At 33.6% G+C, this 26,069-nt stretch overlaps 1 protein-coding gene and 1 long non-coding RNA gene across 2 annotated transcripts in view; one reads left to right on the plus strand and one right to left on the minus strand.

Moving 5' to 3' along the window:
- LOC138122666 (uncharacterized) overlaps positions 1–26,069 on the minus strand; it is a 326,257-nt gene that overhangs the window by 95,309 nt on the left and 204,879 nt on the right. The window lies entirely within an intron of this gene.
- Taf7 (TATA-box binding protein associated factor 7) lies at positions 18,909–20,622 on the plus strand. Its single transcript, XM_069050062.1, has 2 exons — positions 18,909–19,102; positions 19,162–20,622. Exon 2 carries the CDS (start codon positions 19,164–19,166, stop codon positions 20,274–20,276), a length of 1,113 nt encoding a protein of 370 aa, XP_068906163.1. The 5' UTR covers positions 18,909–19,102; positions 19,162–19,163; the 3' UTR covers positions 20,277–20,622.

A 26,069-nucleotide genomic window follows, 5' to 3' on the forward strand; every position in this document is an offset into this window, starting at 1 on the left:
GTTTTATGTTACTTTTTAGATTGGTTTTAATACAGAAAATATTTCAACTTCAAGAAACCTGCTGTAACGACATCTTTATTACAACAAAATGCCATGAGCTAATAACAATACACTAACTTTGACTTATTTATTTTAATAAAGTAAAGCAATTAAACAGGTAAATTATATAAAATGTCTTTATGTCAATTTCACGTAAGGAATTCGGATAAAATTATTTAGACACACCTAACAATGATAATACGAGTACAATTATGTATTACATTTTTTAATTTCAATGAATTTCATTTAAGTTGTTAACTTCGCGATCATAATGAAAATTAAATAACAGTTTGTCAAGTGTTTATCCTATTCTTGTTTCCTCAAAAATTATGATTAATTTCATCAAATACACATGTTTTAGATAAATTAGTATGGACCAGTTATAACAAGTACATACGTAGGTTACGTAGGTACTTTTTGTAAGTATGTCTGGAATGTGAAAGAATTACGTATTATTTTCCATTTTAAATTTTTAACGAAAATGTAAGCATGTATATATAGTGTTTTTATTACAAGTATGAAAATTTGAAATAAATTATTCATATAAAATTTTATCGACATAATATAAACACAAAAAAAGGAATAAATGGAGATCCTGTTTTTATTTTAACACGTATACCTTTAATAACTCCGGAAATGTAAATTTTCAGCATTCCAATTTAAATTTCCTGTAATGCACTACGAGATGAGACATGGAATGCTACCGAACATCCTGTGTAATGATACCTAAATGATATAACGACAGCAGAGTTGTTCCATCACATACTTACCTGTTTCTATCAAAAATAAAAAGTCTGAATTTTTCCCACTGCAAATTTTTTTCATTTTTACGTTTTTCGCTTAAGCCTCGGAAACTAAGGGGTTCAGCGAAAATTTCTGCAATCTGATAAAACAGAATACAAATTTAAAGAAAAGGTTTTATTTTTGTTTTTCAAAATATTCAATACATTCAACATACAGTGCGTTCGTAAAGTTCGGAATAAATTCGATAAAACTGTAAGTATTAATTTCTGAGAAAAATCCTTGAACAGGTCAACTTTGTTTTTAAAAAGTGCATATTGTTGAGTACTTTGCTTATATTGACAGATTGTCATCTCCTAATAATGACGTCATCAATAATTTTTTTAAATGACAACCCCCTTTTTTTTCTTATATTTTTCTGGTACGCCTTCGTACTAGCTAAACAATCAATGAAAAAAATTGATACCTTACACAACATTTTTTTTTGAGAAAATGACAAATTTTACTTCAAAAAATTTAATTTAATTTTTAACTTAATTTTTGTTTTCAATAGATTTAGTTACAATGGAAGGTTTATTTTAATAGACCAAACAATTTAGAACGATATGCGGTAGAGAATTCGCACTGAAACGGAACAAATAAGCCCTGACATTATTGAGCGCAGTGTACAAAGGGTCGGTGAGTGCCAAATAGTTGGCGGGAGGCAATTGCAACATTTGCGTTAAATTTTATTGTTAACCTGAGATGTTTGTTTGAGGTCAATTACATTAAAAATTAAGTTAAATTTTTAAGTAAAATTTGTCATTTTCTCAAAAAAATTGTTATGTAAGGTATCCATTTTTTTCATTAGCCGTTTAAGTACTAAGAAGGTCTACCAGAAAAAGATGAAAAAAGTGAGGGTTGTCATTTAAAAAAAATATTGATGACGTCATTATTAAGAGACGACAACTTAAATAACGTACCGTACAACATGCACGTTTTAAAAACAAAGTTGATCTCTTCGAGGATTTTTCTGAGAAATTAATATTTACAATTTTATCGAATTTATTCCCAACTTTACGAACGCACTGTATTTATGCATTCTATAGAACTAATTATCAAAGCAATAAATACCACGTATCCTAACTTTCAATCTGGCGAACAAGAATAAATCGCAAGTGCGAGGTCAGGACTGTAAGGATGATGTTCAAAAGTGTTTACTCCCAAATATCAAGACGTGTTACGAGAATCGTATGAGATCAGGTGTTATCTATCACGATGGACGTTACAATTTTTACAATGGGCTCAGATTTTTAGAAAAAAGAAGCAATCATTTTTTTCTCAAGACCCCGAGAGTGCTTAATAATAACAGGATTGGGATCGGTTATAAACACTCATTGTGCTAATTTCCAGTGAAATAAAAAAATCCTTCCAAATCGGTACATCAATTAGAATTAGAATCTTTGAGGTAAAATAAAGTTGTTGAATTCTTTCAATGCTTTCGTTTCTTCGGAAATCATCTTTGATAAAAAATATTTACAAATCTTCTGATAAGTACCATTAGTTTCGTAATGGTCCTTTTTGTTTAAAAGTTCTTAGTAATAAATAGTCATTTCTCCAACATATGTACTATTTTTCTTTATAATGAGGAAATTGTAAAATAGCGAGTGTTGTAATCCCACTAGTAAAAAGAATGTTTTTGCAACATCGATTATGAAAATGATACTTTCATCACTCAATTTAGTGAGGAAAATAGGCATTTGCATCACTAGTGAGGAAAATTTATTTAACAATCTACTACATTAACAATCTACTCTACTAAAATTTTGTTACACAGTCTAGGACTGGTTTACAAATCTATGAGGGGCATGATGACCAACTCAATAGACCGGGACCAATGGCTTAACGTGACTTCCGAATCACGAGACAGAATATAGCCTTTTTAATATAAAAATTTAAAACACTGTTATTTGCATTAATTGAAACTCCAGATCCGGAAAATTCAAAAAATAGGGGAGTAAAATAATTATAAAGAAATTTAAAATTGAGACTCATTTTCATAAGCGATGTTGGAAAAAATAGTATAGGTACACAATTCGTGATCAAAGTGCGATTTTTCAACTCGCAATACTATCCTCACTCCATGGCGCTCGAGAGTATATCATGTATTGCTCGTTGAAAAATCAGGCACTTATTATGTAATATATATACTATTTATACACAAGTTGCATACATAACACCATTGTTTCTGTAAAATAAAATTATTAAGTACAAAAATAAATTATTAATAAAATTTCACAAAATAAGCTAAATATAAGTCAGGTAGCATTAATGTTTAACTGTAATTGCGTAAATTAGGTAAACAGCTAAAAGACAAAAGCTGCCACCATGTTGAAGTGAAATGTGCAATTATTTCTATAAACTTATAAAATGCTGAACGAAATATGTACTGTCAAATATTTTTCCAAAAATTCATTTTGTATTTTTTTACTTTTATAGAAAATTAAATAAAATTTGGTTAAATGCATGTGTACTAAACTGTGAAATAGAGTTCCCCAAACTGGGAAATAAAGCCCAGTTTAGACACCCACATCATTAGATGGTGAAAGAATATAATTTAAAATGTCTCTATGCCATCTGTTAACAATTTTGTACCATTTCTATACGTCATTACACCAATTTTTAATTTTACTAAATATTTGGCAATTTATAAAATAGTTGTACGATACTTCACGTTTCAATAATAAATTATAATACATGCTTTATTCAAAGTAAAGATAAAAATGTATGTCGATCGAAAATATTTGCTTTCAAATTGTTTTGGTGGCATATACATATTTAGCAGTTTAGTTGATATGGGTCAAACGATAAGACAAATAATGAAAAAACTGAAATCAGATATTTTCTTTGCATGTAGTAATGGAAGCAAGAGCCAAAGAATAATTTATTTCATTTATATATACAGGGTGTCTCAGCTAAGACTTTCGAGCCTAATATCTTGGTTATTTGCCAACGGATTTTTATGAAATTTAAAATACAGATATCTTAGACCGTGACACATGTTTCCTTTATCGAAATTTCTGCGCGATTATTATTAGATTGCTAAACATTAAAAAATAGGGGTCTACACAAACAATTAAGTAAATCACTTGTCTGATTCAACGAAAAGATTAGATTTTGTCGTTAAAAATTTAACGTAAAATTTGAAGGTATTTGAGCAGTTACCTTTTGAAACAATTGATGATTAATTGCCAAGCAACATTTTGTACACCCTTTAAAGTCTGTCAAAATTGGGCGCGCTTTATTAGAAACGTCAAATTGTGAAAATTTATTGAAAATACTTTAAAAATAGAATAGAGCGGCAAAAATTTCAATATTGTTGAAAAAGGAAAAAAAATGCCTTTGGAGAATGTCGTGAGAATTTCAATGACAGTTCGTTTTCTCGTGGAACACTATCCAAATGTAGGCTTTACAAAATGTAAGGTTAAAAGAGTCGTCAATTTATTTGAAAACACAGAAAGCGTACGTGAACTAAATTACCTTGCTAAAATATCCCGATCGTGTTTTAGTGCTTTATGGAAGAATTAAAGCATCCAGTATAATAAATTACATCCAAATGTTGTCTTTAACTTTGTAAGTGTTTGTAAGGTTAGCAAGATAAACGTCAAATATGTCACCTGCGCTTCTGCGAAAAGGGAAGACCAAAATTCTGCAAAATTGCGCGTTTGTTTCATACGCGTCTACGTATTTGCAGCCACGTTTAACACTAGCAGTCACTCGTTTCTTCGAAGTTCAGCTACATTGTTAACTAATAAAGGTGAAGACCTTCTTGAGAAGACACGGACGCTGGAAGTCTTCAAGTACAGCTGAAGGCTACATTGAACATTGTGTCGAAAACAATATTTAATTTGCAAGAAAAATGCTTCATGGCGTCACAAATAAAGAATTTTCGAAACCGACGATCTCAATTTCAATGTGTAGTCAAGAAGACAAGGAAAATTCGGGACTTGAAAATTTTGACAATGCTAATGTCGCGACAAGTCCGCTAATGTTATTATTCATTGCAGCGGCAAGAGCTGTACGAGTATAAGTTTCCAGAAAGTGCTAACATCTTGTCTTCAAGTTCTGTCTACATAAAAATTATAATACTGGTTAATTTTGGATAAATTTACTTACTTACCGTTCTAGAACATCCCCTAGGGCATTATCTTGAAATAACAGGCTCTAGGTCGTTATAATTTCATTGTTGCTTAGTTATTACCAAAATTAACTTTTTTTCCTATCCCCCTCCCCTTTCTGTTTCTATCCTTTCCCTCCTCTTCCATATCTTTTTCATCCATCTTATCTCTCTTCCGTCTTCATTCGATATTTCTCCCCGCTCTTTTCTCTCTCTTTCTCCCATTTCGCTACATCTGCTCTCTGATAGTATTTCTCTTTCTCCTTCTTCTCCGTGTTTTTTTCTTTTCTCTCCAGCATTCGGCTAGAATGCTGTACTCTTCCCTTCCATCCATTTTGTTTTCACACTTTACCTCTCTCTTTCCCACTCTCACTCACAACGTATTCTTCTTACACTCTTCCCTCACTATGTAACCTGACGTTTCTCTGTTCAGTCCTAGCACCCCTCTCAAATATTTTTCTTGCACTTTCTCTTCTTCTTCTTATTCCTTCCATCCCCAGATCTCTGCGCGTACATCAATATCATGCTCTCAAAAATCATCATTCTCTTCCTGAAATCACCTCCCCACTTTCTCTCTCCTGATCCTCAAACACATCCCACTACCTTATTTGCTTTCCTAACTATCTTTCTGATATGTGCCTTATCCGTGTAACCCAAGTATTTGAACTCGTTTACTTGTACTATTTTCCTTCCCTCCCAGCTCCACTCATTCTCTACACTCTTCTTCTTTCTCTTCTTGAACACCATCATTTTTGTCTTCTCAACATTCACTTCTAGCTTTTTTTTTCTCACATACTTTCCCAGGTTCTTCATCATTTCTTTTATTTCTCTTTCACTTTTTTTGATAATTACCAAATCGTTCCCAAACACCAGGCTCCAAAACTACCCCCCCCCCCTTGTCATTTCATTCATATCTGCCACATATATCGTAAATAGCAGGGGGCTAAGCGGGCAGCCCCGTCACAGTCCCTTTATCGTCTACAACCATTCTCCCTCTTTCTCTCTCACCTTCACCTTGCGTTTTGCTCTCGCGTATATCTCCTTGACTTTCCGTACCAGCCATTCGCTTATTCCTCTGTCCACCTTGTCAAGACTTCTTCTTCATTTCGCTCTTTGGTATGTGATCCAGGATGTGTATACATTGTCCATAGTACCTCTTCGCTTTCTGACTCCTGCTTGACTATCCCTTTTCTTGAATCGCTCTCTGTTGATCTTTTCGCTAAAAATTGACGCATACAACTTATACCCTGTGTTTAGCAGAGTTATTGCACGGTAGTTTTCTACTTTATTTTTATCGCCCTTTTTGTAAATAGGATTATTACACCCTCTCTCCAGTCTACCGAGAATCTCTCTACTCTCCATACTAAGTTCATTACTTCAAGCAGTCTCCCTACTATTCCTTCGGTCCCATATATCCATGAATACCTTGTACGTACATTTTCAGCAACAATTTTCAATAGACGTATGGGCAGGAATTTTAAATGGACCACTAACTGGGTCTTATTTTTTACCACATCGTATGAATGCAGTACTCTTAGGGATTATAGAACATTTGTGGCTTTTGCATGTCGGTGTTCCCCGTCACAATGCTCACATTGTGCCCAATTGGCTGAATAATACATAATTTACTGGAACGATGGTTCGGAACTTATGATCCAGGTTTGTAACCTGTCCGGTCGCTGGACCTTAATTAATCCCTGTGACTTTTTTCTATGGGGTTATATGAATAGTGTACACTGTTCAAATTGATACTGTTGAACAACTAGAGAATCGTATTAAAGATGCTGTTACAATCACACGAAACAACCGTTTAATGCTTGAACGAATACCAGACATTTAGGATGTTGTTTACGGTTTACGAACCTATTGATGGCCCGCTAGATTCCCAGATTTAAATCCATTAGATTTCGTTTTACGGGATTACATTCGAGACAAGGTTTATTTGACCCCACTGGGTAACCGAGAAAATTTAACAAGAAGGGTGTGCAAGTTTGTCAAGAAATACCCCTCTAATTTTTTACTATCTGGAACAACATGAAGTTTATAAATTTGGTTACTTTTGTACTTCCGATTTTTCATTTTTTTTCAATTAAAATAGGTATTTTTTTTGTTTTTTATGGGTACGGGTGGATATTCAGAAGAAAATTTCCTACAAGAACAAATAAAATATGTATACATTAAGGGGTGTTTTTTAAAATTTGGCGTCGAAGTTGGCGTTGAAGACTCGATTGTGAACGCACTAGGTATACGGATAACGGATCACGGATCAGCTGTTTAAATTTTACGCTTTTACATGAGTGGTGCGTTTTCAATCGACTCTTCAACTCCAAAATCGATGCCAAATTTAAAAAAACACCTTTTATATACACTTCACTTATTTACTGAGCTCACTCCTGCTTCTTGCAACAACAACGAGACATAAGCTTTAATTGAAACAATAAATTGGCAATCCAATTTTTATAATAAATCCCTAAAAGTTATGTGTAAAACGATATTTTATTGTATACTTTATTAAGGGCCAGTTTCATAATAAACTTAAAGCGACTTTATCTTAACGTGACTTTAATGGATTGTTGCGACAATATGTTTCCATGGTAAATGGTAAACTTTAATGTTAAAGTAACTTTAGACTGATTATTATGAAATTGGGGGTAAGTTTAGTTATAAATGATTTGAATTGTTCCAGAGATGTGATAAAATCATATGCTTGTTATTTTCAAAAAGAATACCATCTTTATACGAAATTTAACACAATAAATAACAAATATCACTTTTTTATTTTTTATTTGTTTACAGTTTTGTTGTAAATTGAAGAGATCTGTGTTAAGTGGAGGAAGACTAAAGATTCACCACATATATACCCACTCGCATGTCACCGTTGACCAATAATTTGATTCCAATTACAGACCTCCATAGTCTGTTACAGATTTTTTTGATGTTGTTCTAAGAATAATTTAACCCTGTCGCGTGCAGTTCAAGGCATGTAAATTTGCAGCACGCCAACAAATTCCTACCCGCATCAAAAGCTACTTTGGTCTGAAAGAGAGCATTGACCGTCTAAAAACAACTGAATAATGTCATTTACGCCACTGAATCAGCGATTTATTTTTAGATAAGAAATTGCTCTCGTCTGCTAAGTAAAGCCAGGGTTGCATTATGCATTTGAATTGAATATCCATATACCCACGTAGTTTGATTCGGATCAAAGTGATTCGCTAAGAAGAATTATCTTCCCAAAGGATAATATAGACCTGTAACGTAAAAACAAAATTTTGATCAAAATTACTACCCCCTAGGATTTTGCACATTATTAAGTATAAATAGATAATAACAATAGACGTAAACCAAAAAGGCTTAACAGTCGAATAAACATTGGAAAAAAGTATTGTGTCTTCAAATAGTCTTAAAAGATCAGTTCGTGACAAAAAAAGGCTGGACATTTAAGACATTTTAGAAAACTTTTGTGCTGCAATTTTCACATTTTTGCGTATTGCGTAGTTCGTATTGGATATCGGAACCTGGTGCGAGTCTGCAATACAGATAAAAAATAATTAATTAAATTCCCAAAACACACCAAAGCTTTTATTATTAATTGTTGACACGTGATGAAGTTTATTCGTACTTTTATTTCTTTTTGTTTAATTCGTAACAGTTTTTAGTGATCTTCACTGAATTTTAATATATTTAAACGATTTTCTATGTGGATAATTTCGTTCCCAAATAAAATATTCCAAAATTTCAATTCATACTTGAGATCATATAAATAGTAAGATGATCCTCCTAAGTTTGATCAGATAGATTAAAAATATAGGTTTATTGAACTGATTATTTTTTCATGTTTATAACTTCCAATATTTCATCAGCATTTTTGATCACATGTTCAAATCTGTCCAATTGTATCATTATTATAGTGAGAATAATCTAAGTACATTATCCAAGTGAGAATAATTATAGTTCGTATTTTGTTTTAAGTTTTCTTTAGTGACAACGTATTTTTCAATTTGACAGTAAGTGTCATCAATTGTTGAAAATGAACGAAAAACGATTCAGTGCGATAATATAATCTTTTTTTGTATTTTTGATTTTGTAGTTATGAAAAAATAATCCTACGAATACCCCTCGAGAGTGAGAATAAATTGAAAATAATTCTCCAGATTCTTCCTCAAACTTGTTGCCAGATGGCAATAGCTACTCGAGCCCACCGGGCTCTCGTGTCTATGCCTGGCAACAAGTTTTCGAAAATCTGTCGAATTATTTTCAACTTATTCTCACTCTCTTGTGATATTATTACAGAAAATTGCTTATGTGTAATTTTAATTGATAATTCTTCGCCAATTTTTGTTATTTACTCGTTTTTATTATTCATTATTATTTTGAAAACCGCACTTGTTCTCATTATAGCATATTAATAGGAGGAGGAGCGCAGCGACGACTGCAATTATTGTCAGAGATCGTTATATTGTCTTTAACGTTCGTGATGCCTATGACGTTTTTTGCGCGATCGAATATTTATTACAAAGCATTCATATCTAGAATAGGCAATGCGATATGTGTTACCCTTCACATCATGTTGCCATAATGTCGATTGTGGTATTGTGGTATTGTATGGTATTGTATATTCTATATCAATCTACAAACAGTTACACGATTGCAGTTTTTTGTGAAAATATTAACGCCATTCGTGTTGGAAAAGAAGCAGTAAAATAAGTGATCTTAGTGATTCCGAAAACGAAGTAGATGTTGTAGAAGAAAACTTGGAATGTGGATTGCGTTCGGCTCTGATTTCTGAGAAATCCAGAGAACGCTGGGAGTAGAATTCACTCTCACTCGTTTCCTGGAAGTTCAGCCACATTGTTACTTAATAAAGATGAGGACCTTCTTGGACTGAAAAGATACGGGGGCTCGGGGCTGGAAGTCTTCAAGTATGTACAGCTGGAGGTTACATTGAAGATTGTGTCGAAAACAAGATTCAATTTGCAAGAAAAATTCTTCATGGTGGCACAAATAAAGAATTTTCGAAACCAACGACCTCAATGTGTAATCAAGAAGACAAAGAAAATTCAGGCTATGAAAATTTTGATAATGCTAATGTCGCGGCAAGCCCGCTAATGTTATATCATTGCAGCGGCAAGGAGGGCAGGCTACAAGAGCTGTATAAGTTTCCCAGAAAGTCCCAACATCTTGTCTTCAACTTCTGTCTACATAAAAATTATTATAATAATTGGTTAATTTTGAATAAATTTACTTACCGTGCTAGAAGACCAAAATTAGTTACCGTCGAGTTTATCGTTAGCAACGAGTAAACACAACTTACCGTCTTGGAAACAGACGGGGTAAACAAGCAAATCTAGTACAATCAAAGCTAGTTAAAATTGAGATCGAAATTAACGTTGGCTAATTATGAATCAGTTAGATTTAAAACATCTTGACAAACAATGTACGACTATACCACCAGAGTAAGCTTGAACAATGATATAAGGCTGCAGTTTCAAATTTATTGACGTTCCTTACAAGAAATTTTAGAAGAAGAAAAGATTTACTAGAAAAAGCTTTATTAGAATATTTTTCATAGATCCTACCTACAAGGTCACGCGTTTTAGGATGGCGAGCGGCTTGGATGCGCAATGAAAGCACCTGACCTGACCTGACCTGACCTGACCTGACCTGACCTGACCTGACCTGCCGTTTGAAAAGTCCCAGTGGCGGAGTCCTATCGGTTTATGACACAGTTTCAAGAAATGTCCAGGAATTATTTAACCCCGGATAATCATAAAAGCAAGGCCTATCATTTACACACAGGTAGACAGTTAACTGGAAATGCAAACAGCTTAAAAGAAACTTAGATATTCGATCTAATTCTTTGTTGTTACGCCACTGCAACGACTCTTATTTACCGAACCGTTCCGAAGCACCAATCGTGGTGCGCGTGGACTGTATGTATGTATTTGTAATTTTTTCATACTTGTTTGATCAGTTCCTACAAGATAAAAAATAAATTGTAAATTCGTGATTGGTTTCATGATTCATTGAGCTTATGAACTTGTCAAATTTAATATATAGGGTATCAACGACGTTAAATGCAGATACGAGGAAATATTGATAGTTAGCCTTGGTAACTTCTAATAAATAAAAGGAAATGGCGCTGCTATGGCAATTAAGTTGATTGATAGATCCATAGGTGCTTATTACTTTTTTACAAAGACGTGTCCGCCAGAAATTTGCATTTTGACAAAATCGAATACCGCTCAATGATCAAGTAGCTATTTGTGAGGGGATTATTTGACAAAGAAAGTTTTAATGACATGTTGACAACATTAGTAAATCAATTACTTTTCTCTTTTATCATAAAAACTTAGTTGTAACGTTTAAAAGGAGTGAAAAAAAAGATGAGCAGAGAGCTGGAAGGAGGAAAATCAATTTCTGCGTCAACAACAGAAAACGTCGATATTGTTCGTCATAGCTTGGAAGATCGTTGAATCGTTGTAAAATCAGTAAAATGGATATTTTGAAGATAGTTGGACCGTATCGTTACAATGGATGAAAATTGGGTTCATATTGCGACTCAGAAGCCAAAGAGATATCAAAAAAATCGAGAAAAGTAAACATTTTTGTTTAAAAACAGCTTAAAAAGGGCAAATTACAAAAAATAGTATAAAAAACTCGTTTCATAAGACCTTGAAGCACTCATTCTTTAAAATAACACGTGGCTACGCCACTCGTTTTTTAATCTTGAATTCGTGCTTCAAGAATGGTCTTATGAAACTTGTCTTTTAATATACTATTATGAAAATGTGTCATACGCTATTTTTTTATTATACTATTGGGGACACGGAAAACTGGGCAGATGTGTGATTCAGTTGTCAAAATTTCTAAACCATACCTTAGCTACTCATAAGCAAGCTTAAGTTAATTTGACAGTTTTTTTGAAAATATCAATCATAATGACAGTAAAGGTGCATTTACATTGACACTTTTTGAAATGACAATAGCAGACTGCCCAGGATTCCATGTGTCCCTCATAATACCTGCACTACAATCTGAAAATTATAACAAAAAAAGTAAATTGATATACCTTTTCCGAAGTAATCTGTATCATTAATCGTCAATTGTTGTTGTTTCGTTGTCATGTATATTTGTTATAAATTGTGTATTGTAATTTCAATTTGGTTGTAGGTCGTAAAATTTTATTGGATATTATGAGCGATTAACGGGCACAATGGTTGGGTTTGAAAAGGTTGGAAAGCGGCGCGTGCCGTTTGCCGTACAATGCAAATATACCAAATGTACAATACAACCCTGCTTAAAATATTACCTGCTAGTGGTAAACTAGGATTTATAAGCCCCGCAAGATCTTTAACTTAAAGTATGTACCATAAAATTGTACAACCTACAACCAAATTGAAACTAGTATATAAATGCGTATTTATCATTGTTCAAAATGTAATTGAATTTGTTGTTACCTAAGCAACCCTTAAAGCTTTAGTGTTTTAAAGGCCCTTTTTCGCACACCTTTTAGTGTCAAAAACAGGGATTATGATTCAGGTATAATAAAATAGTAGTTTATTTGACGAGTTCTTGTGTAAATTGGGATTTTTTGGCACGAGTGGGCCAGTTTAAAACGCGAGTGAAACGAACGTTTTAAAGGCCCACGAGTGCCAAAAAAGCCCAATTGACACACGAACGAGTTGAATACAACGTTTTTTTGTTCGACGAGCCTCTTAAAGGCTCCAAATTGCTTAAAATCTTTAAAATCATCTTGAAGTTTCGTTCAGTGTGGAACAAAAAAATATTTTTTGAACTAACTAACTTCAAAATGACATTTCGCAAACGCAACAGTTAACCGCGACCGTAGATTTCGCGCACTAGTGCATCAAAATCATCCAAAAAACGTTGGGCTTTTTAAGCATTCTGAAAATAATTTGATTTGATAATAATAAGATCTGGTTTACAAAATGTCATTTTTCCAATTTGGATGTTCAAAATTTCGAAAAAATGAAAATAAATCGCTATTAATTCGATTAACACTTGGGCAAGCGACATCTATATACTAAATTAGAAACAATTGGTTAATAATTTAAAAATGCTAATGTTCGTTTCAAAAAATATTGTACAAACCTCGATGCGCGAAGACGTTTCGGCTCATTCGTGCAAATGAAGCACGCGCTCCTTCGTCGCTTGTGCTTCAATCCTCAAATAAAGCGCTCATGTGCGAAAAATGTCTTCTCGCACTCGGTTCGTAAATAACCATTTCTAAGGTGTAATTCCACATTTTTTCTTGGCCAGCAAATTAATAGTCCCAATCTTCCCACGTATTCTTAAACATTATATAAATTTAAAACATTACATTTGATGTGTATATTTATATATTTTTAACACATTACTTTACAAATCTTAAACTGCAGTTATAAAAAATTCAAAAAAGGAAAAATTCATTTTTGCCTAGTTTATTATAATTAGGTACATTACCTACATTTACATTAGGCTACAAACTTATAATACCGCGCCGTATAATAAGAAAAAACAAAATACAGACTGACTCACATAACTTTCCGACCCTAACGAAATTCAAATGTAGCCAATAAATAATGCAGGGTCATTATAATAGCTATTTATGCACCAAGGGCGTTACAACGATGATTACGCCCGGAGAACGATGAATCCAACTCGAGGGCTTTAGCCCGAGAGATGGATATCGTTCGATGGGCGTAATCATTCGGTGACGCCGTGGTGCATACAAGATTTTATTTTTCACTTCGTGTTCTTTAAAAAAAAAGAAAAAAAACTGGCATCTTTGCAATTATGAATTGATGAGGGCGTTATGAATTCATTACGCCCGCTTATTCTTATTACGCCCTGCATTATGCCCCGGTTGTTATGGACATGTTTACGTATTTCGTATCCTAGGAGTTATCATGCAACTATACTAAAGTGAAAAATAAATGATTTTCCCATTGCACTTGGCGTTAAAAACCCACAGAATATTTGAATTTGCGACGTTAGACAAACTAGTAGACAGATTTCCACTATCGCCGGTAGCGCCACCTATCGGCGATACTAGTTTTACTCATGTTATAAGGCTGCGGCACATTCACCAACACCTACTGCGATGGGACAATCATTTATAATAATGACGCTGTATTATAGGCTTGCCATTTCAATTGAAACACCACCTGTTGATTGTCAGTTTGGCACCGCGGCAAAAATGTTCAGTAATTTTTTTGACGATTATTGCCAATCTTGATTTTTATATTTAGAATGCACGATGAGTTGACGAGATAACGTTTAAGGAACTAGAAAACGTCAAAATTTCAAATTTCTCACTAAAAGCCGTTTTACAATCAACCGAACCTGTTACACATTGCTAAATTTTAGGAAAAATCAACAGGTTGAGATACCCGCTTTTGAATTCAAACCAACCGCCAATAAAAGCAATGATAGTATCGATGTCGGTACCACCAGTGACCACTAGAGGCGGGGGTGAAAGCCGACAGGGGATGAGCGGCCATGTTTTTTTTTGGGACACTTTGGCCTTGACTGCAGAGGAGTGCAGAAGTACTGTGTATTTTTCTCTGTTCTAATTGTGCGATTTTTGTTGTTTTTTTTATTGAACTGTGCTAAATGTTGCTATCCAGCTTCTGTTTTTGAACTAGGTATGTGTTTGGGGTACTAAAATTATTTCTGTTTTGCGTGAAATGTAGTTTAACAATAATAAGACACAAATGGGTCGCACGTGGGTTTGTGATGTTTCCACCATGTTTTACATAATCCACAATTATCTCGACCACCCCCATGTATTACGTTTTTAACATTTATAAGCTTGCGAAGGAGCGTAAGGCAGCTTGGTTCTAGCTTTGCAAATTTTATGAAATCGTACGGATCATGTTTTTTTTGTTGTCAAATCAGGTTTTATTCACTAAAGGCTGTATGACACGATGCTAAATTTTGTAGAAAATTTGTTAGAAAATGAGAGAGGACCAATGAACGATCAGGATCTGACAAAGACAGACTATGATCCTGATCGTTCATTGGTCCTGATCGAGGGTCTCTCTCATTTTCTAACAAATTTTCTACAAAATTTAGCATCGTGTCAAACAAGCTTTACTTTGTAATTGTAAACAAACCCCTTGACAACGGAAGAAGAATTCCGCTGAAGGCGGTACTATTTGACAGTTTCAAAGTTGACAATTTGAACAAAGAGTGGAAAAGTCAGAATAAATCGTAAACAATTTGTGAGAAGTTCGCGCAAAGTAATGATTTCCATTTTGTAAAATGATGAAAAACGAGGCAAAAAAGAAGAGAAGACGCTATCTGAATTATTCCCCGGAGGAAAAAACGCTTCTTTTGAGTATTGTATATAAGAACATAAGTACAAGAGGATCATAGCGGATCAAAAAACAGACGTGGTTAGTTCTAAGGAAAAAAGTAAGTGTTGATAGAAAATTCCCAAGGATTTTAATGGTCAAAACCCGGGAAGCGTATTTCGCGATGCAGCTTGGCTACATAGATTTTTTTTTAAATTGTATCAAACAAACAAGAAAAACGGCTGCTGAAAAAAAAAGGAAACACACAAGACTGGTGGAGGATCCAGAAAGAACAATAAAGGGAATTCAAGTAGTGAATTGATTTTGAGCATCATTAATAAAAAAACTGCACAAGGACTTACAAATGAGTTTGATTGTGATGCTACATTGGAACCAGCAGAATTAGAAGTAAATAAAATTAAAGTAAAATCTGATTTTTTTGCGAAATATCTTACAACTTACGTTGTATCTGCAGGAAATTCTATTTCCTCTTCAATTACAAATATTAAAATAAAAAAATATAAAACACTTGCTTTTGTGAGATGAACCTCGAATAAAATCTAAATTTATCCAGTTCATGAAAACGGTCAGACCTTGTGTACTGAAACTGTGGAAAACCAAAATCTAGATATGATCTCCAAAATGTTGATTTTAAATTTGAAGTCACATTGACATTAATGACATTACATAATAGTTATTTAATAAACTAGTTTGTTAATGAAGGCGATTAATAATCGAAACTGTTTAAAGCACGAACGAGTGTAGCGAGTTAGTGCCTTTAATAGTTGAGATTATTAATCGCCCATTAACAAACGAGTTGATTACAAAATTTTTTCGTTGACCGCGAACTTTATTTTTTTGTGACAAAATTTTAAATTGAAGCCGAATCAAAACCAATTTCATCTTTTTCGATAAAGATGAGACCTTATAAAATACCTTCATCCTTTTTTTGTCCTCAGGGTAGGCCATTTTTAAATTTTTCAACACTTTCTATTCATTTTTCCACAAAGAGAGTCAGAAGACGTCAACTCCATTCACATTCAAATTCACGTAAAAATCACGGTTGCTCAGATAACCTAGTTACCTTTGAAAAATATGACATGCGAATTATAACCAAAAAGGTCGGCTTTTGAAAAAGTGAATTCGTAATTATGCAGTTATGGAGCTATAAAATATAGAAAACCCTGCTGCACTACCTGCTGCAGTGTTGGTAAGTGCAAACAATGCAGGTTCGAGGTTGTTTATACATCAAAATATCATCAAAACGTCAAAATCGCAAAAATCGTTGATTCATGAAAAATAGTGCATTAATGAGGTCCATTAATACACTATATTTTAGACAAAATAATTAATTAATATTGAAATTAACAAGCGGTCAACGGAAATAGTTATTTAATAAACTAGTTTGTTAATGAAGGCGATTAATAATCGAAACTGTTTAAAGCACGAACGAGTGTAGCGAGTGAGTGGCTTTAATAGTTGAGATTATTAATCGCCCATTAACAAAAGAGTTGATTACAAAATTTTTTCGTTGACCACAAACTTTTTTTTTTGGTGGCAAATTTTGAAATTAAAGCCAAATCAAAACCAATTTCATCTTTTTCCATAAAGATGAGACCTTATAAATACCTTCATTCTTTTTTTGTCCTCAGGGTAGGCCATTTTTAAATTTTTCAACACTTTCTATTCACTTTTCCACAAAGAGTGTCAGAAGACGTCAACTCCATTCACATTCAATTTCACGTAAAAATCACGATTGCTACGGAAAGCTAGTTACCTTTGAAAAATATGACATGCGAATTTTAACCAAAAATTTGTAATTGTGCAGTTATGGAGCTATAAAATATAGAAAACCCTGCTGCACTACCTGCTACAGTGTTAGTAAGTGCAAACAATGCATGTTCGAGGTTGTTTATACATCAAAATTTAATCAAAACGTCAAAATTGCAAAAATCGTTGATTAATGAAAAATAGTGTATTAATGAGGTCCATTAATACACTATAATTTAGACAAAAGAATTCATTAATATTGAAATTAACAAGCGGTCAACGGAAAAGGTTATTTAAAGTGCGGTGCAAACAAACTTGTCAAATTAAATAATACTTAACGTTAATCACTGGATTAAACATGAGGTGCAATCGGCCATTAATCAATTAAGGAATTGACAACAAGACGAATATTTAATAACGAAACGTCATATGACAGGACCTGATGCCAATCTAACAAAAAAATATCATGGCTTCCTGCGTGTTTAAAACAATCGTGAACGGCAATAGTGTTGAATTTGTATTTAAAAAAACACAATGTAGGGAAACTAACGAGGTATGATCACGCGCTCTTGGCCATTTTTAAATTTCGTGGGTTATATTATCATTGCTTGTGTTGGTAGAAAAAAAAGATGGCCGCTTGGTGAGATTTTTGAATTGCCCACTCGGTAATGACGGGTGTTTTTTTAAATTTGGCGTCGAAGTTGGCGTTAAAGAGTCGATTGTGAATGCACTATACTGTAGTTTCAATTTGGTTGTAGGTCGTAAAATTTTATGGTACTTTAAGTTAAAGATCTTGCGGGGCTTATAAATCCTAGTTTACCACTAGCAGGTAATATTTTACGCAGGGTTGTATTGTACATTTGGTATATTTGCATTGTACGGCAAACGGCACACGCCGCTTCCCAACCTTTTCAAACCCAACCAATGTGCCCGTTAATCGCTCATAATATTCAATAAAATTTTACGACCTACAACCAAATTGAAACTACAATAAGGCATTCACGATCTTTTTGGGATCGAGTTGGCTATGATAATCTAGTGATTTTGTTGGCAGTACCTCGGTGATAACTACATTCCCTAAAGGAAATTGACACTTTTTGTGTTAGGTTAGGTTGTTTTCAGTTTAGGGTTATATTTTCTGAATAAGTACATTGTTGCCGGATCTCTTAAATCTGGTCTGTCCTTTTTAAATTAAATTAAATCGTTTAATAGAAATTGTTTATCGTAATAAAATTATTTTGGCAATCTCGACTGTTCCTTTGACGGAAATTTAAATTATTTTTGCAAACTTAATAAACCAGGCCAGGAAAAAAAAATACATCCGTTGCATCACTGAGTCAGTTAGTCCAACATGAAAAGAAAAAATCATAGCCAACTCGGTCCCAAAAAGATCGTGATTGCCTAATAGGTAAAGTTGACTCAAGTTGCAAAAAACCACTTTGCATTTGCAACAGCACTTTTAGCGCATTTGTCATTTGAAATTACTTTAAAACTGTACTTATATGGAAAATATTCAATCCAAACTATGATTTTCTGGTCCCATCGTGCCTTTATTTGGTTCAAAAATATGAAAAAAATGCTGTTGCAAATGACAAGTGATTTTTTGCAACTTGAGTCAACTATACCTATAGTAATACCACCTACTATACGAATAACGATGCACGGATCAGCTGTTTAAATCTTACGCTTTTACACGAGTGATGCATTCTCAAACGACTCTCCAACGCCAACTTCGACGCCAAATTAAAAAAAAAAACATGCTTTATATTTATAATCACCCGGTAAGAAACTCTTTTGATCTAGGAGGCCATGATATTTATTACCTGGTTTATATAAACGTAAAATGTCAGGGAGAGGGCGCTGGAAACAGAGACACAATAAAACCGATAATACAGGGAGCTATTAAGTAAGAACTAAAACTAAGATGAAGAACAACGAAACACAAAGTTTGACATTTCTCGCTTCGCTTAGATGAGGGAACATAACCTACTTTTAACTGTTGAAGATAAATGTACAATTGTTAATTAAATTATATATGATTGAAAATTTATCTTGGAATGTTTATGTATAAATACTATTGCATTTAGATATTTAGGTAAAGATTACTTATGAAATTATTGATCATCTTAACCATTTATGAAATTTTCATTTCAGGGATGTATAAAGGACATGAAGCTGATTCCCCCGCTGAACTCGAATCGCAGTTCATTTTGCGTTTACCGGAAGAGCCTAGTCGAGTGTTGAGAGAAGCAATTAGGAATAATAGCACATTGAAAGATCGACTTACAATTAAAATTGAAAATGATATGCGACATGGAGAAGTACGGGTTGATCACTGGCTTTTACCAGCTAAAGTGATGGATTTACCTACTGTTATTGAATCTCTTAAAACCATTGACTCTAAAGGTTTTTATAAAACTGCTGATATATGTCAAATGTTAGTTTGCAAAGAAGAAGATGATCAGGCAACCACTGATGAAGATTCTCCTCAAAAATCTAAAAGAAAGGATCCAAATAAAGTTGAAAAGAAGTATTTAATACCTCATGGAATTACACCTCCAGCAAAAAATGTAAGAAAAAGAAGATTTAGAAAAACATTAAAGAAGAAATATGTCGAGGCTCCTGAAATTGAAAAAGAAGTTAAAAGATTACTTCGTATAGATAATGATGCTGTTAGTGTTAAGTGGGAAGTAATTAATGAAGATGATGAAAATAAAGTTAATAAGGGCACTGTTGTTAAAAAAGAACCTGCTGAAGCTCCAAATCAAAATGTTGCAGAACATGATATATTTGGAGGTGCTGTTAGTGATTCGGAAGAAGAAGATGCTCATATTAATGTGCTAGAATTAGATGAAAATAGTCAAAATTCTGCAGAAGATAGTCATCTTACTGATTCCAATTCTGTAATGATGAATTCAGCAAATTCAAAATTGTTAACTGAATTCACTAGTGATATGTTTAGAGATATGCAGAATTCACCTTCGTTAATGCAAGAAATGGATTACTATCAACAACCTTCAACTAATATCTCTTATGCAGAACAAAATTTAAGTAAAAGTAACATCTTGGCAAGATTAGATGAACTACAGGTGGAGTTAGCAAACTTAAAAATGAGAAGACAACATCAAGAAATGGAAATTGAAAATATAGAAAACATAGCATTAAGACAACGATTTCAAAATATATTAGAACGACTTCTTCAAGAACAACTTGAAAAAGAACAAGAAAAATATGGACTAGAGGAACTCTTAAAACAACATCAAGATTAAATTGTAAAATAGTTACTAAAATACTGTATACTTAAGAACAAAAAAGACAATAATACTTTTTTTAATGAGTTCATTAATGCCAAGAATTTTTCAAGTTTATATATTTAAAGTGTTTGTATTGTCCTACAATTTAATTATTTTAAATATGTGTAGTGTGTATTATTTAAATAATAGTTTACATAATTGTTTCTCAGGAATAAAAAAATTGTATTCTGTAGAGCAAAACTTTTATATCCGAACAACTGTGTTCTAATTGTTTCTATTATATATATGTGGAATTGTAGTATATTATATCAGTTATTTGCACAATATAATAATATATGTACATATATGGTTTATTATGAAATGTTTTTTTTCTATTTTCATTCTAAAAGTATGATTGACGTGGTAAAGTCCATGTAATTGCGACGACTCCAAAATTGTCTGAGATCGGTACATTGTCATTAACGTTCGTGATGCTTATGAAATTTTTTGCGCGATTGAATATTTATTACAAAACATTCACATCTAGAATAGACCCAATGCGATACGTGTTTATACCCTTCACATCGTGTTTCCACAATGTCGATTTTTGTATCGCGTTTCTAAGGCAATCTGCAAACAACTACCGCCATTGCAGTTTTTGTGCGCAAATATCGCCAGTTGTGTTGAAAAACAAGCAGTAAAATGAGTGATATTAGTGATTCCGAAACTTTGAATGTGGGGTGCGTCACAAATAAAGAATTTTTGAAACTAACGACCTCAACGTGTAATTAAGAAGACAAGGAAAATTTGGGGTATGAAAATTTTGACAATAAATACTAATGTCGCGGCAAGTTCGCTAATGTTATTTCATTACAGTGGTAAGGAAGGCCCACTACAAGAGCTGTGTGAGTTTCCAGGAAGTGCTAACATCTTGTCTTCAACTTCTGTTCACATAAATAGAGAATTTCCGAAACCAACGACCTCAATGTGTAATCAAGAAGACAAGGAAAATTCGAGGTAAGTATGACAATTTTGACAATGCTAATGTTGCGGCAAGTCCGCTAATGTTATTTCATTCCAGTGCCAAGGAAGGTCGACTACAAGAGCTATATAAGTTTCCAGAAAGTGCCCCGACTTCTTGTGTTCAACTTCTGTCTACATAAAAACTATTATAATAATGGATTAATTTTGAATAAATTTACTTACCGTTCTAAAACACCAAAAATTACTTACCGTCGAGTTTATCGTTAGCAACGGGTAAGCTTACCGTCTTGGAAACAGACGTGGTAAACAACCAAATAGAGTACAATCGCGCAAAAAGTTATTTTAACGTAATTTAGTATGTGTGGTTAACAACTTGAAGGGAGTCTGTGAAGTCGGTGGAGAAATACTGCCCTCAGCGCCAGACTTATTGTTCTGATTGTATGGAAAATCATCAACTACCCCAAGTATGCTCCTTTGGAACGGGTTCATTAAGCAGGTGACAAGTGGTCTTGATTTTTATGGCTCAAAAATTATTTTCCTCTCATCCACACCCCACCTACTGATTACGATACAGTGTTCATATCACCTTTTGAAGCCAGTGAGAGAAGTAAAGGTCATTTTCAAAAAACTGCTTCGTTACTTTTGATCAACCACTGTTCTTTAAGGCCAGAGATATTGTTGAGGGTGGCCAACATTCTGAGTTAAGCTGCGTGGTTCTGACGCTTGGAGAGTTCCATCTCCTCATGTCATTCATGGGTTGTATCGGTGCAATAATTGCAGGGAGTTGCTTGAAGGCGGTATTTATGACTATTTATACAGATCACAGGCCCAGGCCTGGACAAGATGCTGAATGGTCATGCCTATTCACGAGCTGTACGAGCACACATTTTGACTAATCTGATATTGGCTGGTATTATTTTGGATGAGGTAGACTTGACTGGGAAAGAAAGAGCCGAAACGAGAATAAGCTACGTGAGAGGGAGAGGTCTCTCATCTTGTTTGTAAAGGAAAATAGGACTTACCAAAGCTTAAGTGCCAAATTCAAAACCTGCATTGCATAATTTGGAAGGTAATCAAAGCTGTGGGACCAATATTTTCACACGTCTACTCTCGTAAAACTATTCATCCAGGGGGCAGTATCAAATTGCAGTCGCGGTCAAGTCTTAATCTTTTAGGGGAAGCAGGTACTGATTTCCAAATAAGTAAATAGCAGCGCTTGTCATTTTACTCCCCAGGGAGTGGGCAGGTAGACGATTATAAATAATAACTATCCCTTACCTCAGACTTTTAAGGAGGTAACTAATTAATCATCTGCAAAGTCTGCAATTTTCGGAAAAGAGAATAGTAACGGGAAACAAAATTTTCTTCGAAATCATTGGAAGGTAAATTATATTTATTAATACGTAAATTGAAATACAGAAATATCGTTGGTGCACAAGAAAAGTGACACATCTCAAAAACCCTCATTTTTCAGTAGAACGATTTTAATAGTATATTGGGATATAAGGTTAGGAAGTGCATTATAACAGAATCGAGAAAGAGTTTGAAAAATTGAGACGAAGGAGGCACATAATGTACATTTTTATGTCCATGAACAGTAAATAATTGTTTAAAAAATTTTGTACAGTGTGAAAACGTACCGTCCGCGTAAATTTTTGACGATGTTGACAAGAATTTCAAATTTTGTGGCAAGAAAAAATTATTATGTTTTTCTTTTGTCATTCACCGGAAGAAAATCTTGATTTCGATTAGTTTTAATTTGAATTGATTCAAGATCATCATGTACACCTTTGATACATCTGCGTAATGAACTCAGAAGTGCAGTGCTACCTGAAAATTTCTAAATGATAAGCCGACCCCTTATTAAGATTATAAGCGCTGCAGTTTACATTAGGTTATTAAGACCCAAACTAACCGCGCGCTGCAATTTAGTACTTAGGATTTTAAAAACTTCGATCCTCGCTGCAATTTGACATCGCCGCATCCGGGCAGAGCGTCAGGGTGATTAAGAACCTTCACCTGTATACTATCGATAAAATGCTACTTTGTTTTCATTCAGTTGGTCACTATTTCTTCACAAAGAGTGCCCACTTATATTTGCAAGATATGATGGCTCTAGAACAGCGGATGGATCCAACTGAGTTAAGAGTATAAGATAAGATTCATAGAACAAAATGTAACAACTTGCGGCTTTCAGTCGATTGATACGAGCTGTTTACGGAAAAAAAATTGTCTAAAGGTAAAATTTTCGATTCGGAAATTGTTGCTATATTTTATATTCCTACAAATGAGCAAGTTCAACGACAGAATTTCGATTCGGAATGTTTTTAGTGTGATTTTTAAGATTTAGCAATATAAAAACATATTTAAAGAGGAACAAGCCATAACAAGCGCGATTTTAATAGTATCTGGAACACTCTCATTGCCAAAGAGCAATTTCATGCACAAAATTGCGATTTTTTATCTATTCTCCTAAAGATCAAGTGCATATTAAGATGCAACGAAAAAAAAAATGTTTTGATGACAATAATTCCTAACATTCAATGGTTTTACTTTACGTTCTTTGTCCAGTAAATTTAACGTACTACATTAATCATGTAAATTATTAATCCAATTGAAATTAACTGCGTTATGCGTCTATTGTTTATTTATTGTATAAAAAGTAACAATTAATTGTTGTTTTTTAATTCTCACGAATAAGAGGTTCTTTGTTGTTGGCAAGTACGCATGCCAAATACACTAAAAAAAATTCAGTTACCGATTCTTTTTTTCGGAATTTTTGAAACCCGGAACACAGCAAACACCTCCCCGATTGATCATTCTGTTTTTTTTTTTTTAAATAATTTGAATTTCTTACTTTCAAAAAGCCGATTTTACACGTCGTCAAATACGAAACTGTTTACAAACTGAAAAATGCCGCGCTTCCTCGCTTGGCGGCGCGTCAATCGATATCGGGCAAGCCTATAGTTTAATTGTCTGTGCTCGATAAGGCGTTGCAAATTCAAAACCATGACAACCGACATTGTTGAAGCATTGTATTTGCCGTTTCGTTAATGATTTGCAAATTTGCAAATTTTCGTGAATCTCCCCCTCACCTAATAAACGTCAAACTGTCACTATTGATCAAATTTTAACGCAAAAATGGTTTTTATTTCAGAACATAAAATATTCATCATTGAATCTTGCTTTCATAGTGCTGTTTTCAATAACGGAGAATGGGCATACAGCGCTCTTGCCTGTTTGGCCGAGTTTTGGCAAAATTTCTAAATTTAAATTGAAACAGGTAAGTATATGCAACCAAGTCGAAAATGCTTTATTTGCCCTAACGGGCTTTCCGATTTCTGATTACAAACAAAAATACAATTCCAAAAAAAAAGAGTGTGTGAAAACTTCTATGATGCTCGTTACTGATTTTAAGTAATATGTAGGTACAGTCGTTGACCAAAATAAAATAGGACAAAGTGTTACCTTAGACAGTTTTACAATTCAAAGATTTGTGTAGTACACTACACTGTGTAGTGTAACTGAGGCGTATGTGTCTCAGATTACAACTTGATTTGACTTGACGATTGATTTACAAAAAGTTAGGTTGTGTTTTTTCACTTGTCATCTCGTCACTGTCACTATGTTTAATTGAAGGATTGTGAGTTTTTGAAATATTGTCGACTGATGACATTTATCAGAATTGTTTTTTTTTATTTTTGACACTTTTGTTTCCTAAAAGATGGATTTCGCAAAAATATCGAATTACACAATCGAAATTAACTTTGTCCTATTTTATTTTGGTCAACGACTGTACCTATTCTATAAAAAATATATCATTATGGATGACTTGGAGGAATAAGGAGCAAGGCATAAATAATAATAAGCCAATTGGAAGCTGCTATTTAAAATACGCGGGCACTAGGGGGCGGTTTTATTACTTTTCCGTTGACCGCTTGTTAATTTCAATATTAATTAATTATTTTGTATAAAATATAGTGTATTAATGGACCTCGTTAATACACTACTTTTCATTAATTAACGATTTTTGCGATTTTGACGTTTTGATGATATTTTGATGTATAAACAACCTCGAACGTGCATTGTTTGCACTTACCAACACTGCAGCAGGTAGTCCAGCAGGGTTTTCTATATTTTATAGCTTCATAACTGCACAATTACGAATTCACTTTTTCAAAAGCCGACCTTTTTGGTTGTAATTCGCATGTCATATTTTTGTCATCAACTCGTTTGTTAATGGGCGATTAATAATCTCAACTATTAAAGGCACTCACTCGCATACACTCGTTCGTGCTTTAAACAGTTTCGATTATTAATCGCCTTCATTAACATTATTAAATAACTATTAAATACAATGCTGTTTTTAAATAAACATAAAAAATTTGAATTTTTCAATAGAAACTGCAAATACGTCCGCTTTTAGACGTACACTCTAGCAAAATTTGTGAGGTTAGGTTTGGATGTTTAAGTTTTTCTTGACGATGACATTGAACAACACAACACAAGTTTTCATAGCAATACGAATACCCTGTATTATGATAATTTGTCCATTTTCCTCTTCAAATTTTGCTACACAAATTTTTCCAATAGATGAATTGTTGAAGCCATATTATTGAGAATTACGTATTAAATCATACATTCATCTGTAAACTTACAATATTTGTCGTGTCTTTATCGTTTATATTATATAAAACTATACAGGGTATTTCACGAGTGATAATGAGGCTTTAAAAATATTCAAGAAACAAATAGTGTGTTGTATTACTTACAAATTGGCCTTTCAAACGAGGTGTCACTTGATATACCCTTGCGTTTGAAAAAAAAAGTTGGGGGAGGTTGCGC

This window comes from Tenebrio molitor, chromosome 1, assembly GCF_963966145.1.
Source record: "Tenebrio molitor chromosome 1, icTenMoli1.1, whole genome shotgun sequence".
NCBI classification, from domain to species: domain Eukaryota; kingdom Metazoa; phylum Arthropoda; class Insecta; order Coleoptera; family Tenebrionidae; genus Tenebrio; species Tenebrio molitor.